The 18,762-nt window shown below is 33.8% G+C and overlaps 1 protein-coding gene across 5 annotated transcripts in view; it reads right to left on the bottom strand.

Annotated features, from left to right (window-relative positions):
• DMXL1 (Dmx like 1) overlaps positions 1–18,762 on the bottom strand; it is a 128,509-nt gene that overhangs the window by 45,272 nt on the left and 64,475 nt on the right. For all 5 annotated transcript variants that reach the window (XM_065874433.1, XM_065874434.1, XM_065874435.1 and 2 more), the window contains 5 exons: positions 13,763–13,941; positions 9,094–9,224; positions 4,217–4,302; positions 2,614–2,815; positions 1,234–1,351 (listed from right to left, as the gene is read on the bottom strand). In XM_065874433.1, coding sequence (XP_065730505.1) covers positions 1,234–1,351; positions 2,614–2,815; positions 4,217–4,302; positions 9,094–9,224; positions 13,763–13,941 — 716 coding nt within the window. The remainder of the gene's footprint in view (positions 1–1,233; positions 1,352–2,613; positions 2,816–4,216; positions 4,303–9,093; positions 9,225–13,762; positions 13,942–18,762) is intronic.

The raw sequence follows: 18,762 nt of genomic DNA, 5'->3' as shown, positions 1-18,762 counted from the left end.
TTTAGCACATTCATTTTTAATTTTATTTATCAAAAAAATTTCTTAAACTGTTTTAAAGGGAATTCATATACTAAATATTTAAGATATATCTGACATAAGGTTAAAAAGAAATACATTAATTTGTATTATATCTAATTATATCTATTGTTTGCCTAGATTTCAATGTTATATACTAAGGTACACATGTCAGAAGTCTTCTAAGTTATTAGCAAGAACACTATATATTTTGTTTCCTGACTTGGCTATTCAAATATATTCACACAATCAGGCAAATAGTAAATAACAACACATGCAGTTGCCTCTTACAAATTAGTTCTTAAACTGAGAGACAATGAGATATATGTAATTTTCCTTTTTCAATAAGGTTAGATGCCATCTTGCTTTTTGCTAACTTGTCTATTAAGAAGCCGTTCTATTTCCTTATTTTTCCAACTGAAATATCTTCCTTTTCTCCTCCCACTTCAACAACTGCAAAGCTTGCTTTTAGATTAGTTCAGTGCTTCTCAAAGTGTGATCCACAAACCAGCCGCCAGTCTTGAACTCTTTGTTACTGATCCATGAGAAGATAAAGAATTAACTGCATCACTAAGTCTACTGTTTAATTTATCCAAAACTTTTTAATAGCAAAACTATTTCAAAGAAAGAGGCAATATGTTAATTTATATTCCAGTACAGGTTCCCCGTATCATCAAACTGGACTTACTAGTAGCACTGAACTAAATGAGAAAAATAATCTTTACGATAATAACATCAAGGTATAATCAACCAACTACAGTATAGTTATAAATTAATTTCAGTCTGCAAAATTTTACTAAGAAGTATAATCAATACAAAAAAAGGAAAATGTACATATTTGAAATGTTTGCAGTATACAAACCTAGTTTCAATGAAACTTATAAGATAAACTTTATCACATGAAAATGATGGGAAATTTCCACTTTGCCTCTTAAAATGGTAATCATGACAACTCAAAACCAGGAAACAAGACAAAAAATCTTAAGTCAAACAGTATCTTTTTGGGAAATAAAAGTCCCATCTGAATTAGTTACTTTAAATTAAATTGGTTAGGAAAATACTGACCCTCTCTTTTTCTATGTATTAACTACATAATACATGTTTATGACATAAACAATGAGTTTTTTAAAAGTCTGTAAAATGCAACTTATTCTTTATAGTTAAAAATACAAAAGACTTTAATAATAAAATAGCAAACAAGTTTTAATTTATACAGACCTCATTTAGACACCTTTTCTTTGTGAATATATTTCTGATAAAGGTTTCTTGAATTTCTTCCTGCTTCACCAAGTACTGCCAAAGTCTCTTCACAGACAGTGACAGATGGTGTTTAGATCTACAGAGAGACAATATGTTTCATCATACACTTCAGAGATTTCTGGTTAATCTGACTATATTTCCTTGGTGCTATATGAATGTTTATAATACTAAATTAACTAGAATCAGACCACATCATCTAGGGTAGCAATCAGCAAACTTTTTCTTAAGAGATAGTAAATATTTCAGGCTTTGTGGGCTATATGGTCTCTCCCCCAACTACTTAACTTCACCGCTGAAGTGGGAAAGCAACCATAGGTAATACTAAAATGAAAGGGTGTGGCTGTAATCCACAAAACTTTATTTACAATGCAGAAGGAGAGTGGATTTGGCCCCGCAGGCTGCAGTTTGATGACCTTTAACCTAAGAACATAAGATCTAACAAAAGAGGTATGCTTCCTACAAAAGATCTAGAAGCAAAACTACTCAAAGTGTTGTTTGTGAACACATACTGGACCATGAACTCTGTTACTGATGTGCAGTGAGGTAAGAGCCCATGAAAGAATGTAAATCAACTATGTCACTAAGCCACTAAGTACACTGTTTAGTTCAGTTAACATTTTTTTGTAGTAAGACTTTCTTAATGAAGCAAGCAATGAATTGATTTACCTCTTGGTGCAAATGCTTTATCTCCTCATGTACAGTAAAACAGTTTGCTAACTAGCTATTCCAAATAGCTCTGCTCCAACGCAGGTGTCAGAAAACACTGGCCCATGGCTCAAATCCAGCCTACCTTTCATATTCAAAAATAAAGTTTATTGACATTACTATATTTAGAATAGATAAGCAACAAGGACCTACTGTATAGCACAGGGAACTTGTCTCAATACAATGTAATAGCCTAAATGGGAAAAGAATTCAAAAAAGAATGGATACTTACACGGGTATAACTGAATCACTTTCCTGTACACCTGTAACTAACACATCACTGTTAATCAACTACACTCCAATATAAAATAAATATAAAAAAAAAGTTTATTGGATCATAGCCATGCCCATTCATTTACTGTCTATGGTTGCTTTTACTCTACAATAGCAGAGTTGAATAGCTGCAAAAAGGATTGTAGGGCCAGTAAAGGCTAAAATATTTACTATATGAACCTTTGCAAGAAATGTTTGCTAACATCCGGACTACAATATGCATCACACAAAGACACAGATATGAGCCTAGAACAGCAAATTAAATATTGAAGTACTAAAATATTTTTTCTTTAAATACCACCTGATGACATCCTGATTTAATAAAACTCATATTAGAACAGTATTCATATGAAACCCTACTTGAAAGGAGTGTTTGTAGGTTCCAGCAAAGCTTTGTGGCGGAGAATTGCAGGACCTGCAGACACACTCTCTTCAGAGGTATGACTTGCAATATAGTTTTGAGGTGGCCCCCCGTGGATTTCAAGTCGTCGGAGAAGAACTTGTTCCCAACATTGAAGAGTTTTTAGAACGGCATGACAAAGTGGTGAACTAACTGGAAGCTCTATAAAGAGAAAATAAAATTGACCCACATTTATCTTCTGCAGTAAAATGCTATATTCAATGTAGAGAATAAGATATAAACACACATTTTGGCAGAGGCGATGTGAAAGAGAGGTGGGCACAGAAATCCAGAGGATTGAAAAGAATGTCATAAATCTGTATAGCATTTCAACATAATTAGTGGCCTAGGACAACAGAATAAAAGGGCAATCTAGGTCAAAATTACATCATACCTTTACTACTAGAACTTGGAATAACATTTGTGACTTGTGATTTAAGTAACTGCCATAGTGGTTAAGAATCCACCTACCAATGCAGGGGACATGGGTTTGAGCCTCGGTCCAGGAAGATCCCACATGCTGTGGAGCAACTAAGCCCGTGTGCCGCAACTACTGAGCCTGCGCTCTAGAGCCTGTGAGCCCCAACTGCTGAGGCCCGTGCGCCTGGAGCCCATGCTCTGCAACAGGAGAAGCCACCGCAGTGAGAGGCCCGCTCACTGCAATGAAGAGTAGCCCCCCGCTTACCGCAACTAGAGAAAGGCGGGCACAGCAGCAAGGACCCAACACAGCCAAAAATAAATTAAATAAATAAATAATTGCTATAGCAATCACTGCTTTTGACTTTAACTTCGCACAAAAAATGTACCTGAATATTATAAAAATATGTTTGGGAGGGAAATTAATTGCTTTAAGCCTTTGTATCAGCCCAATTTATGTACAGCACATAGCTAGACTTCTTTTGAAAAGTAAAATAATATACAAGGTAAAAAAAGTGAAATAATACTTATTACAAAAGTCAGCACTTTCCAGTTCTACACTTCCATACTCCTGAATCCTGATCCCCCTTTCAACTTTTAGCTATTTCTGCTGTTTACCTTCAAAAATCTAAATAATATGCTTATGATTTTTTTCTATTTTAGAAATGATCTACTGATTTACTACTATGAAATATGAGAATAAACTTCCCCTCTCTCCATCATTCCAATACAGTCCATAATAATTTTTGGTTAGATTGATAATTTAGTGTCTACTTTGTTTTATATATATGTTAATAGAGATCACAGCTGAACTACTTGGTATACTATCATGCCCCTTTCTTTCCTGTACAACCTTTTTCTCCCTCAGAGTTAATAATTACTAAATTTTTGCTTTTGTTTAGTTTCCTACGTGTCTACAACTATTAAATCTTCAACACCTTGGCTAGACCTATAAACAGTCTCAATACAGTCAATCACATCAGCTTCAGATTCCCTGCTTTCTTGGACCCTGTCCTCCTAAAAGCACCTAACAATATGATAGACCCATAGGAACTTACTAAACGTTTACTCCACTACTTGAAAAAAATACAAAATAAGTCCATCAAAAGCAATGGCAATATAAGTTTATGTTAAGCTATTTATTACCTGCAAGATCATGACCTGCAAAGGGATAGAAAGTCTTCAAATTGCTGAGCACCAACTGCACCATTGCCAAACGCATCAATGACCAACTAAAAATAAAGCAACAGTAGATCTGTTAAAAATTTACTTAGGGATTGAGAAGACTACACACTCTTTATCCAACAATTCACTACCAGGAATCTACCCTGAAGATATACCTCCACAAAAACAAGACAATACATGCATGTAGTTACTCATGTCAGCATTATCTACAACAGCAGAATAGTAGAAATTACCCATCAGAGTAATTGTAATGGTTGAATAACTAGCTCTGAATCATCGAATGTTTTAGGGTAGCCAAAAGGATGTTTAAATGTTAATATGGAGTGAACCCCAGCATGTATTAATAAATAAAAAGCAAGTTATAAACATTATCTATAGTATGCTACCTGCCACCTTCTGTGTAAGAAAGCAGCGGAAATAAATTTTACACACACACAGAGACACACACACACCCGTATTTTTGAAAACAGAAGGATAAACCAGAAACTAATAAAAATAAGTATCTGTAGAGGGTATAGAGGAGGACTCAAGTGCAAGGGATACGAGACTTCAGATTTTATATTTTTATACAGATTTCCTTTTTTTAATTAAAAAAAGATACTTTGGCATTTTTTTTCAAGCAAAAAATTTATTTCTTAGAGTACTGATTTTTTACTACTCTAAACTGTGGTAAAATACACATGACATCTTAACTACCTTTAAGTGTACAGTTCAGTGACATTAAGTACATTCATATTGTGCAGCCACTACCACCATCCATTTCCAGAATTCTTTTCGTCTTGAAAAACTGAAACTCTATAACCATTTAACAATAACTCCCCATTTTCCCTGTCTCCTAGGCCCTGGCAACCAGCATTCTACTTTCTGTCTCTATGAATTTGACTATTCTAGGTATCTTACATAAGTGGAATTATACAAGCATTTGTCTTTTTGTGCCTGGTTTATCTTACCTAGCAAAATGTCCTCAAGATTCATCCATATTGTAGCATGTGTCAGAATTTCCATCCTTTTAAAGGCTGAATAATATTCTACCCTATGTATCTACCACATTCTTTATTGCATTTAATCTGCTGACAGATACCTGAGTTGCAATTATCCCTTGGCTATTATGAATAGTGCTATTATGAGCATGAGTGTACTACTACCAGTTCAACACCTGCTTTCAATTTCTTGTGGTATATATCCAGAAGGGAAACTGCTGGGTCATATGGTAATTCTACTTTTAATTTTTGAGGAACTGTCCTACTGTTTTCCACAGTGGTTGCACCAGTTCACATTCCTACCAACAGTGCACAAGGGTTTCAATCTCTCCACACCCTTGCCAACATTGTAATTTTCTGTTTTTTTTTTTGATAATAGCCAATCTAATGGGTGTGAGGGGATCTCTCATTGTGGTTTTTATTTGCATTTCCTCAATAATCTGTGATAGTGAGAATCTTTTCATGTGCTTATTTTGAAAAATGTCTGTTCAACTTATTTGCCCATTTTTTAATTGAGTTATTTTGTTGTTGAGTTACACAGATTGACTTTTGAGCCATGTAAATATTCCATATATTCAAAAAAACAAAATCAGGTTAACACAGGAAACCAGCAAATAAAAATCTCATATTGATACCAACACCAGACAAAGACATCACAATAAAGGAAAATTACAGGCCAATATCAGTGATGAACATAGACACAAAAATCCTCAACAAAATACTAGCAAATCAAATCCAACAACACATTAAAAGGATCATACACCATGAACAAGTGGGATTTATCCCAGGGATGCAAGGATACTTCAGTATACGCAAGGATACTTCAATATACGCAAATCAATCAATGTAATACACCACATTAACAAACTAAAAAATAAAAACCATATGATCATCTCAATAGACGCAGAAAAAGCTTTTGACAAAATTCAACACCCACTTATGATAAAAACTCTCCAGAAAAGTGGGCATAGATAACATACCTCAACATAATAAAGGCCATATATGACAAACCTACAGCTAACATCATACTCAATGGTGAAATGCTGAAAGCATTTCCTCTAACATCAGGAATAAGACAAGGATGTCCACTCTTGTCACTTTTATTCAACATAGTTTTGGAAGTCCTAGCTACAGCAGTCAGAGAAGAAAAAGAAATAAAAGGAATCCAAATTGGAAAAGAAGAAGTAAAACTGTCACTATTTGCACATGACATGATACTACACACAGAGAATCCTAAAGATGTTAACAGAAAACTACTAGAGCTTGTCAATGAATTTGGTAAAGTTGCAGAATACAAAATTAATACACAGAAAGCTCTTGCATTCCTATACACTAACAATGAAAGATCAGAAAGAGAAATTAAGGAAACAATCTCATTTACCATCTCATCAAAAGAATAGAATACCTAGGAATAAACCTACCTAAGGAGGCAAAAGACCTGTACTCAGAAAACTATAAGATACTGATGAAAGAAATCAAAGATGACACAAACAGATGGAGAGATATACCATGTTTTTGGATTGGAAGAATCAATATTGTCAAAATGACTACACTACCCAAAGTAATCTACAGAATCAGTGCAATCCCTATCAAATTACCAATAGCATTTTTCACAGAACTAGAACAGAAATTTTACAATTTGTATGGAAACACAAAAGACCTCCAATAGCCAAAGCAATCCTGAGAGAGAAAGATGGAGCTGGAGGAATCACACTCCCTGAGTTCAGACTATACTACAAAGCTACCGTAATCAAAACAGTATGGTACTGGCACAAAGACAGACATACAGATCAATGGAACAGGATAGAAAGCCCAGAGATAAACCCACCCATCTATGGTCACCTAATCTACGATCAAGGATGCAAGAATATACAATGGAGAAAAGACAGTCTCTTCAATAAATGGTGCTAAGAAAACTGGACAGCTATATGTAAAAGAATGAAATTAGAACATTCTCAAACACCATACACAAAAATAAACTCAAAATGGATTAAAGACCTAAATGTAAGACAGGATACTATAAAACTCTTAGAGGAAAACAAAGGCAGAACACTCTCTGATATAAATTGCAGCAAGATCTTTTTTGACTGATTGCCAAGAGTAGTGAAAATAAAACCAAAAATAAACAAATGGGACCTCATTAAACTTAAAAGCTTTTGCACAGCAAAGGAAACCGTAAACAAAACAAAAATACAACCCTCAGAATGGAAGAAAATACTTGCAAACTAAGTGGCCAACAAGGGATTAATCTCTAAAATATCAAACAGCTCATGCAGCTCAATATCAAAAAAACAAACAACCCAATCAAAAACTGGGTGGAAAATCTAAATTGACATTTCTCCAAAGAAGACATACAGATGGCAAAAAAGCACATGAAAAGATGCTCGACACTGCTAATTATTAGAGAAATGCAAATCAAAACTACAAGGAGGAATCACTTCACACTGGTCAGAAGAGCCATCATCAAAATATCTACAAACAATAAATGCTGGAGAGGCTGGGGAGAAAAGGGAACCCTCGTACTCTGTTGGAGGGAATGTAGATTGGTAAATTGGTACAGTCACTATGGCAAACAGTATGAAGGTTCTTTAAAAAACTAAAAATAGAGCTACTATACCATGATCCAGCAATCCCACTCCTGGGCATATATATGGAGAAAACTATCATTTGAAAAGATACATGCACCCCAACGTTCATTGCAGCACTATTTACAATAGCCAGGACATGGAAGCAACCTAAATGTCCACTGACAGAGGAATGGATAAAGAAGATGTGCTACATATATACAATGGAATATTACTCAGCCACAAAAAAGAATGAAATAATGCCATTTGCACCAACATGGATGGACCTAGAGATTGTCATACTGAGTGAAGTAAGTCAGACAGAGAAAGACAAATATTATATGATATCGCTTATATGTGGAATCTAAAACAATAGTACAAATGGACTTATTTACAAAACAGAAATAAAGTCACAGATGTAGAAAACAAACTTATGGTTACCAAGGTAAAAAAGGATAAAGCGGGGGAGGGATAAATTGGGAGACTGAGATTGACATATATACACTACTATATATAAAACAGATAACTAATAAGAACCTACTGTATAGCACAGGGAACTCTACTCAATACTCTGTAATGACCTATATGGGAAAGAATCTAAAAGAGTGGATATATGTATATGTATAACTGATTCCCTTTGCTGTACAGCAGAAACTAACATAACACTGTAAATCCACTATACTCCAATAAAAATTAATTTTTAAAAAATCTCATAAAAACTTTTCTTTTCGAAAAAGAAGTACTTCATTTTCCCTAATATACTTACTTGTTTCTTTTGGAAAAGTTATATTTTTCTATCACACAATTAACATACCATGTCATAATAAAATATATACACCTTTCAGATATAAACAACATATCATACTATCACTTATACATGTAAGGATAATAATGTAGCATTGGAGCTTTGAGGGTATTTGAATATTTATGATTTTTATATGTGTTCCACATATGCCATTTTTAAGACAGAAATCACTGACATCTTTGAGTACTAGTGTACTGAAAAGACATTAGATCTTTTAGGCTAAAACAATGCAGTTTGTTTATTGTAGGGAGCAAAGGGCAAGGAATGATATGACAGCAAGATTTATGAGAGCTGAAAAAAAGTACAGATTGTCCATTCAAGGGTAATCAAAAATTAACTGTGGAATTATTGTTAAGGAAGGGAATTTAACAATTTCAGCTAAAGAGATCTGGGTTATAATATAATTCACCAAGCTATTAATTTCATGTATTATTTTCAAAATTACATAATGAATTTTTTTAAAGAAGCTTAAAATTAAATATTCCATACCTATATGAATTTGAATTAGAATGCTCTTGGAGATGGAAATCTGAAGCTAAAACATCTTCATCTTCGTCATCACTTTCCAGACTCTCCTCTGAATCATATTCTGCTCTACTTTGAGAAGCAGGTAGAAAAGGCTAAAATAAAAGAGTTACAGAATTTATCATCCAACTATCTGATTTAACACATTCAATTATACAGTCTAATATTAGCAATTTATCCCATTTTGGGGTACTTTGTTATAAGAAAGCAAAGTAACCAGTACTTGGTTGCTTCTTTTTTGACATTCTATGCCTTCAACATCACTTTACACAATTCCCTTATTTATTCATCCAATCAACAAAAATTTATTAAGTATCCACTATGTGTGAAAAGTATACTCAATGTAAGAAATTTTAAGACATATATATAGTCACTGTCCTCACAGCTCTTATATTTTAGTGGGGGAAAAAAACAGGCAAATAATAGAAAACTAAATATAAATTGTATTTAGCTATGTTATAAAGAAGAAAATAGCATTGGGATCAAGAATATTAACAAGAGTTGAGATAAGCTGATCATGAAAGGCCTCTTTGAAAAGTGTCATTTAAGTGAGACCTAAAGGACAAGAAGCCATTTAACAAGAGGGAAGAAAAGCATTTTAGGTAGTAGATATAGTATGTAAAAAGGCTTTAATAAGGTAAAAGAGTTTGGTATGGAAAAAAAAAAAAGAAGTTTGGCTGAAGCCTACTAAAGCAAGAGGGTTGTGTTGGGAGAAAAGTTGAAGAGAACAGCAGATGACAGATCAGGTAGGGTTTTTGTACAACACAGTAAAGAGTGTAATGGAATGCCACTGATGAGTTTTAAGTAGAGGATAGGTATTGAGATTTATACTTTAGGAATGTTACTATGACCATAGCCTTATGAGAGAAAAGTCAAATGTCAAGAGAAGAAATGGAGACATCAGTAGCTAAGGCAAGAGTTGGCAGTCTGGATACAGGTGTGTGATGGAGATGGAGATAAATAACACATTCATGGTATATTTGGGGGAAAACACATTTACTGATCAATTTGGAGAGCAAGGGAAAGAGAAGGAAAAGATGATTTCTGGGTTTCTGGCTTGAGCAACTATAAGGATGAAGATGCCGTTTACTAAAATGGGAGGACTTCGGTTGTGACATGGGAAGTACTAAAGAAAATAAATATCAGAAACCTAAATCTTGAAGAAGATCAAGATTCACAGATCAGGCAGAAAAGGAAGAAGAAAGAAGACTATGAAGGAATAAATAGTAAGGTTAGGAAATAAACTAGAAGAGACTGGTATCAATACAACAAGAGAGAAAAGTAATTCAAAAAGGAGGAAATAGTCACATGGGTTGAATACTGCTAAGAAGTCAAATAAGATGATGACAAAGAAGTTTCCTATACTTGATAACATGGATACCACCTGAATCTCAACAACAGCAGGTTTAGTGGGGTGGTAGTGTCACAAGTCATACAATGGGTAAATATGAACGGGACCTATAGTAATAGAAAGATAATGTGTTTATAGTTTTGAAAAGTTGAAGGAGGATGGGAAGCAGAGAAATGGGATAATAGTTCAAAAAAGTTTTGGGATCAAAGCAGGATTTGGAATGGGAGACAGCAGAGCACATTTCTGCTCTGAAGGGAAGAGCCAGTAGTGAAGAGAGAAGGGTAGAGAAGAAAAGCAAGGATAGGATTCAGAATAGCAATGAATCTTTGATAGGAAGGATGCTTCCTTGATAATAACAAGAGAGAACAAGAGAATGATGAAAGACTTTTGTCTGGTTCTATTTTTTTTTTTAATGACATAAGATGATGTCATCAGTTAAGAGTGAGGATGAAAGAAGAGATGTGGGAAATTTGAAAAGAAAACTTATAAAATCTTGGGTCCAAAGAAGCCCAATAAAGAAACATAGCAGGGAGGGCAGAAATTCTGGAAAAGCTGAGCGAGGAGTTTGGTAAGTCCTCTTCCCAAAAAGCAGTAATGAAACTGGAAAAAGTTGTCAAAAACAACCATTTAAAGATACTGGAAACTAATCAAGTACATACAACACATAGAGAAGTATTTATTCAAGAAAAACTACTGAATCTCTGGTAAAAAGTGAGCATCTGGCATTTTGGCCAGGGGGTACTCCTAACCCAACCTCTGCCCTCTGTGGCCCATTTGTCCTATCAGGGACAGCAGCCTGTGAGGACAAAGAACTCTGTGGCCTGGCCAGAGGGGGCTGACTTTAATAAGAACTCCATGCCCATAAATCCAGAGAAAACTATAATTCGAAAAGATACATGCACCCCAATGTTCACTGCAGCACCATTTACAACAGCCAAGACATGGAAACAACCTAAATATCCATTGACAGATGAATGGATAAAGAAGATGTGGCACATATATATATAATGGAATACTACTCAGCCATTAAAAAGAATGAAATAATGACATTTGCAGCAACATGGATGGACCTAGAGATTATAAGAAGTGAAGTGGGGCTTCCCTGGTGGCGCAGTGGTTGAGAGTCCGCCTGCCGATGCAGGGGACACGGGTTCGTGCCCTGGTCCGGGAAGATCCCATATGCCGCGGAGCGGCTGGGCCCGTGAGCCATGGCCGCTGAGCCTGCGCTCCGCAACGGGAGAGGCCACAACAGTGAGAGGCCCGCATACCGCAAAAAAAAAAAAAAAAGAAGTGAAGTCGGTCAGAAACAGAAAGATAAATACCACATAATATCACTTAAATGTGGAATCTAAAATATGGCATAAATGAACTTATCTACGAAACAGAAACAGGCTCACAGACGTAGAGAACAGACTTGTGGTTGCCAAGAGGGAGGTGAGGTAGGGATTGGGACTTTGGGATTAGGGGATGCAAACTACTATACAGAGAATGGATAAACAACAAGGTCCTCAATCTATATTCAATATCATGTGATAAACCATATGAAAAATAATGTATATAAATAAATACTTGAATCACTTTGCTGTACAGTAGAAATTAACACATTGTAAATCAACTATACTTCAATTAAAAAAACAACAACAACAACAACGAATTCCATGCCCAGCAGCATTGTCAAAAACAAGAGTTCTCAGCAGCAAACAATTAGGGAAGGTTAACATTTCAACTAGCCTGAGGCTGAGATACAGATTGGAACAAGGGCAGACCAGCCAGAAATTTAACCAGATCCAGGAACAAGACAACTAAAGAAGGCCTTGCTAATCAAGAATCATATACCCAGCAAAAGTAAAACTATGCTTTAAAAATGAAGATGAAATAAAGATATTCCAATATAAACAGAGTACATAATTAACATCTGTTGAATGAATCAATGACTGCAAAAGGCAATGTGAAACAAGGTGATATAAATGCCCTTCTTTACCCTGAAGCATGCAAAAATTACAAATGTTCTGTGACCATTTAAAAATTTGTCAGAACATTAAAAACTTTTACAGTCAGCTATAAATGTATAGGAAAATGAAAAAAATAGTAAAAACAATACTTATTTAGTATACTGTAATTAGAAACAGTGAGAATTAAAGTGTTTTATTTCTTTGTAAGAAATTTATCAAGAGTACTTTGAACAGTGCTGGCCTTCTTCTAACTCAGGAATCAAAGCAAGCTTCTTTTCTAATCGTTAGCAAATCGCCATACTCCTTTCTAAGTTTGTATCAGCGTCCAACTTTTTACTCTTTGCACTTTCAATGTTGTGAAATATTACCCAGAGTTCTTTTAATGTGAAGTTTTTTGCCAATTTCACTATCTCTGGGACATCTTCATCCTTTTGCCACACTTTCCTCATTTATGTTGATAAGCTGGCCTTTACTAATTGCCTCTGGCTGTACATATAAAATGTATCAAATGACAGCAATGTCAGTATTCCCAAAGTTAGCTATTTCTTCTATAACTTTACTTATATTTGATTTGAATTTCACTTCCAGTACTATCACTTTTCATTTTTCAGTTGCACTTTTATCTGTGTTAGCCAATTCCCTCTTCTGATCAGCCAATTTTGTAAAATGTCACTTGAGTTTATTATGGGAGATAAGGAGGCAAGACAACCACATGCCTTTCTGTCTGTGTATGAACTGAATACTGAATAACAGGTACTAAATGACCAATCACTGACAGACTTTGAAAGAACTGTTGTGATTGGTCACTGATCATGATTTGTGGACTGAATACCTAGCAGGAAAGTTTGTACTTTATGCGATTACTCATATTTAATAAATTGTGGTAACTTTAAAATTGAACAGTGTTGTTGAGGGACTGATGTTATTTAACTAAAAACTGAAATCTGTGTATATCAGGACAATGCAGGACTGCCTGGAGTATAGAAAAGGAATTAGAGTACGGATGGCACTTTGACTTCTGGCAGTCTTGATTCCTTAATTACTATCAAGCATTAAGGTGCTAATAACCAATTTATCTTTGCATCTTACTAAGAACGTTGCTTTGTTTAAAATGCAAAGATCATAATTTATAAAAGAACTGTCTTAAAACCTGGTTGAAATATGTCCAAAATATTTTAGGGTATATTTTGTGATAATGTACCCTGATAAAATGAAAATTTTCTAAACCAGTGTGGAAAAATATTTGTAAACACCAACAATTACACTTATTTTAAACAGTTTCATTTCTGTTTAACTACACAAATAATCATCTGGATAACACTTGTATTACCTTGGCAATGAAATAGTCCCAGATACTGAGCTCAGGTGGAATGAACTTCTCTTTAACTATCAGTGATTCCTGGCTTACTGGTGGTGAGGAAGAGGTCACTGAGGCAGATTCTCTGTAAGACATTTTTGATGGCCTAAAACGTTTGTTCTGTTTCTCTCCTTCTTCCACTAGTGAAGAAACTAACAAGAACAAAATAAAGTATTATAAAATAAGGACAATTTTCATTGTTCTGATTTCACCTATTTTTACGTAAGACCTAAGGTTAACTACAAGTAAGTACATACACAAAACTGAGATTATTATGATAGTAAGGTAAGAAAATAGTGGAGGAAGTGAGACAAAAATCATCTTGTATAGTGATCTTTGTTTTTATCTCATCTTGTCCCTTACTCTCTGAATGTTATCTAAATTATCTACATCTTTCTATTTTGTTTTTTAAAAATATCATGGGGCGGGGGGGGGGGGGGGGGGGAAGAATACCATGGGATGTCAGTGGTAATTAAAGGCAACAACTCAGTTATGAGATTCTTCAGTAATCACTTGGCCTTTTATCTACTAAAAAACTACTACTAATTTTTCACTGAAAATATTAAAAAATTCAAACACCAAAACTACCTACTAAACTGATTCAGACTTTTAGAAATGGCTTGGAGGTAGAATTTTCTACTCAGTGGAACAACAAAGAAGAGGGAGAAAATGCAATCTTTATTGTTTTAACTTCTAAACATTTAACAGTCAATATTCTCTAAGTATTTTACCTTAGAGTATTAAGGGCATTAGCAAAGAAAAACAAGTTATACAAATCTTTAATCAATACTAAGTCATTAGATGCAAATCACCAATAGAAAATCAAGGATCTCCTGGACATAGTCATGGTCTAATAGATAGGTAAACAACCCCATACTAAGGCACACCAATATTCTTCTTTAATGGTTACAGCAAGAAGTCACTTACCTTCCAAAGGAATGCAAGTATTTGTGTTTTAATACAATTTTGTTTTATTGCTTGAAGCTACTTAGCTTGCATAAACAGCATGCTCATGCATTATATCAAGCTACAGCCAAGCTGAGTCTAACAGAATAATTTAGTTACTTCAGAAAAAATGAAATAAAGATGAATAAAATTAGTATACAAAGGGATTGCTAAAAAGTGGTATGTAATCATTCAAATGACTTTAAAAAGAACCATCATATTCAATGTGTAATTTTTTCTCTCTGATCTTATAAGCAATTGATAATCAACAATCATGTTTCTAATGTATCTGTTGCATACATTTATATACATTCTAAAACTTAAACAGTGGTTTTACCAAATTCTCAGAGTAAAAAATTTAGAATATAAGGGTATTTTTTTAATCTGTCAAAAAAATTAATGCTATGCTTTAAAATAAATTTATCACTTGACAAATATTACTATTCTCCTTGTTTTGTTTTTAGATTATTAGAAGGCATGTGATGTGAACACAGACGTTTAGGGAAAAATAAAACTTACAGTGCTAAATTCACAGATTTTACCAAGCTTGCTATGTCATAAAAAAGCAGAGTTTTTAAAGCAAAACATAAAAAAAATTTTTAAGAGAGAAAAACATTTGCAAGTACAGTGTGTGAACCCAGATAATTGACATGAAAACAAGAAATTAACCACACTGAGGGGAAACATTTAAAATTACAGACTCAATTCCAGAAGTATAAAACTTCTTATTGAAACATTTCTGATGCACAAGGACAACAGGGGAAAAACGGCAAACAGGTTCACAGTACCGAATGTTATATTACTTGAAATGCTACAAATGAAAAGACCTTAGTGATACCTCCTAGCAAACAAGAAATGATTTGAAGCTTATCATTAGGGTAGATGCTCCCTCCTCTTTTCCCTCAAATTGCAGCAAGACCTAAGACAACTTTATGCTTATATCATGTTGGGTTCGAGTGGTCATGAAGCTGAGGGGCACCAAGAGAAACTGTGTAGCTGCTGGGTGCTTAACCATTTGTTTCTGAAAAAAGCTAATAATAAAATATCAAGAACTGTGTCACTCCTTGGATATAAACTGATGCTACTGTTCCATTATTAAGGTAGTAAATGGCTACTTTACTAGTAATAAAAGAAAAAAATCAGCATTAGGGAGAAATGAAAAGGAACTTGGATATAGATAGAGCTTATGAATTAAGGGGCATCAAGAAGTTAGAATGTAGGTAAAGAAAAACTAAGGTATGCACAGGAATAACGACAATTCTTATACCTGCAAACATTATTATGAAACACAACAAAAATTCTTAAAATATTTTGTTTTGCTTTACAATATGCAATAAAAAGCAAAAGTATGGATTTCTCACTGTTAACAGAAAAAAAAGTAGTTTTTCAAAAACTGCTATTGCTTATGATTGTCTCCTTTAAAACTTAACCATAATAGAGTAATTCAGAACTCCATGAACATTCACCCACGCTATAGTTTTAATTAATTAGAAAAAATAAATCCCTCATTAACATATGTAGGAATCACAAAGTAAATTTGATTAAAAAATAAAATACTGATTTATGTACCTTAACATTTTTGTTAAGAACTCTGACCTGCTGAGTTAAAGTCTAATAAAAATCATCTACCATTTTCTTATATTACAAAGCTTAAGTCATATTTAAATTTTATGTCACTAAAAGTACATTAAGTATATAATAGACATGTAGAAAGAAAAATAATTTAGTTCGTAAGACCATTATTGCAAAGAAAATTTAAATCAGAATTTATACCAGAACAAGGAAAACAAATGGTAACTTTTAAAATCTTCTCATAGTACTAAGTTTATGAAAACACTTTTTAAAAACAGATTTTTAAGGGTTCTAAGCATGTATTTCATCTTCAATATACAATACATTGACACTGAATAGATGAATAGGTTGTCAGGAAAATGAAGTATTCTAGACCTGTCAGTTTTCATTTGGCCATATTTAAACACTAGAAACTAAAAATATATCAATATATATAACAATTTTGGCTGAATTCAGATCAACTTTTCTAAAACACATCATTTTATTCCCTTGGTCAACAATGTATACTGAATATTATCTAATTTAATTACACTCTTAAGACATCATGATTACATTCAACAGTAATTCGAACATACAGGGCTGCTTACTTACAACCTAAAATTTATCAAGCTGCTGTGCTGCTTTAGTTGGTGTGCTTTCAGAACAACATAATAATGCCTTCAAAAACTGAGATTTCAGAACTCTGCCTTATACTGAAAGCCACCCCTGCTTGTCCCTTTGTCTTGGTTGATTTTCTGTTCTCAGATTTTGTCTCTCCAACTGTCAGTTTATCTGTCTCACAGGACTGCTACTTCTAATTACTATTACTGCCTTTACTACTTAGTATCTTCACTTCTTCCCTTTATTCTGTTTTTCTATTTTTTTCTTTTTCTACTTGTTCCTTCACAAACTAAATCAGCTTTAGAAATAGCAGACCTTTGGTTTCATCATTAAATGAGCGTACTCTTTTTTCTGGTTAGCAAACTGATGAATCATGTCATTTATGTTTTCTGTACATGCTCCTTCAGTTACATCCATGATTGATTGCATTCAGAATTGTTTCTGGGTTCTTATAGACAGATAAGCATCACATAATCTATATGTGGCTATATCCAGCCCCATCACTAAGTAAACCTCATTTTTTAAGTATCCTGTATTATTTGGCTACCATGTCCCAACGCAAGAGGTTAAACATACAGATGCAGATAATTTTTTTCACTTTGATTATTTCGGATTCAGTAAGTGGTGAGATAGAGTTGATTATATGATATTTGTAACTACAAACAGCTATATCTGAGTGGTTAAACAAAGAACAACCTGGACTTTGAGTAAGGTTGTTTATGTATCTGTGCTCAGAAATGCTCCAGGAATTGTTTAAGTTGAGGCTTGCTGACTGGTTAGTAAAAATATATTTTTAATTTTTTACAAGTATGTGGACATTCTATTTCAAGAATTTATCCCTTTATAACATGTTGTAATAACAAGATCACAGTCTTTAATCTCAGTAGACCTATAAATCGTACTCCCTCTCAGACTTTGAAATTTTTTCTAAAATGAATTCAAATACCTGAAGTTAAGTATATATTCCAACATGAGTTTCATAAGTTAGTCTTTTCTATTTTTATCCATATAAAAAATAAAGGACAGGAAATTACTCTTTAAAAATTAGAAAGGAGATGTTACAAAATTTAAAATATTGTTAAAAATTTTAAAGCCAAGATTATCACATATGGGCTAATAAAAAAACAAAGGCAGAAAGCATCATGAAGATTCTTTTCAGGTCAAAAGCTTGTTTCAATCTTTAAATAAATACAGTACCTATAGTTACAACATTAGAAAGTTAAGAAAAGGTAATACAATTGTTTAAAATACTTACTTTGCATGATATTATGAACACTTAGAAATCCAAAACCCTAATGGCTGGAATCATAATATGCAGAACATAAAGCAGCCTTATTTGAAATGTTTTTCCAGTCATTTCAAGCCACAGTCTGATTTATCATGATTAGCACTGACGTTTCTTTATTTCTACACATTTAAAAATATGTTAAAGTCTAAGGAATAGAAAACATCAAAATGAAGAACTTAAAGCATAATAAAAAAGCAGGGATGGTTTTCTAAAATGCTAATCATTGTTTTAAATCAAAAATATGACTTGATTAATGGAAAATTTTCAGTTTGCTAAGTGCCAAACAAAATAAAACTGGCCCACTGTACCCCAACCCCTCCAAAACAACACAAAGCAAGCTGAACTGTAAAAGCCTATTTCTAAAGCTAATATCTTGCCTGCAAGACTGGGAGGGCTATGAGAACTGATGGCTGAAAGAGCTTTGGAAAAGCCCACACATTCCATGGAGAATACCACTACCTGGTGGGGGCTAGGCATAGCAAAGTACCTTCCTGCCAAAGAAAGAAGAGAGATCTGATTTGGGATAGAACAAAAACCAATGTTACAGTATATTTCAAAACAAATGAAA

Source organism: Phocoena phocoena, chromosome 3, assembly GCF_963924675.1.
Source record: "Phocoena phocoena chromosome 3, mPhoPho1.1, whole genome shotgun sequence".
NCBI lineage: Eukaryota > Metazoa > Chordata > Mammalia > Artiodactyla > Phocoenidae > Phocoena > Phocoena phocoena.
Note: the sequence above shows the minus strand (reverse complement) of the source record. Positions and strands in the feature narration are given on the sequence as shown.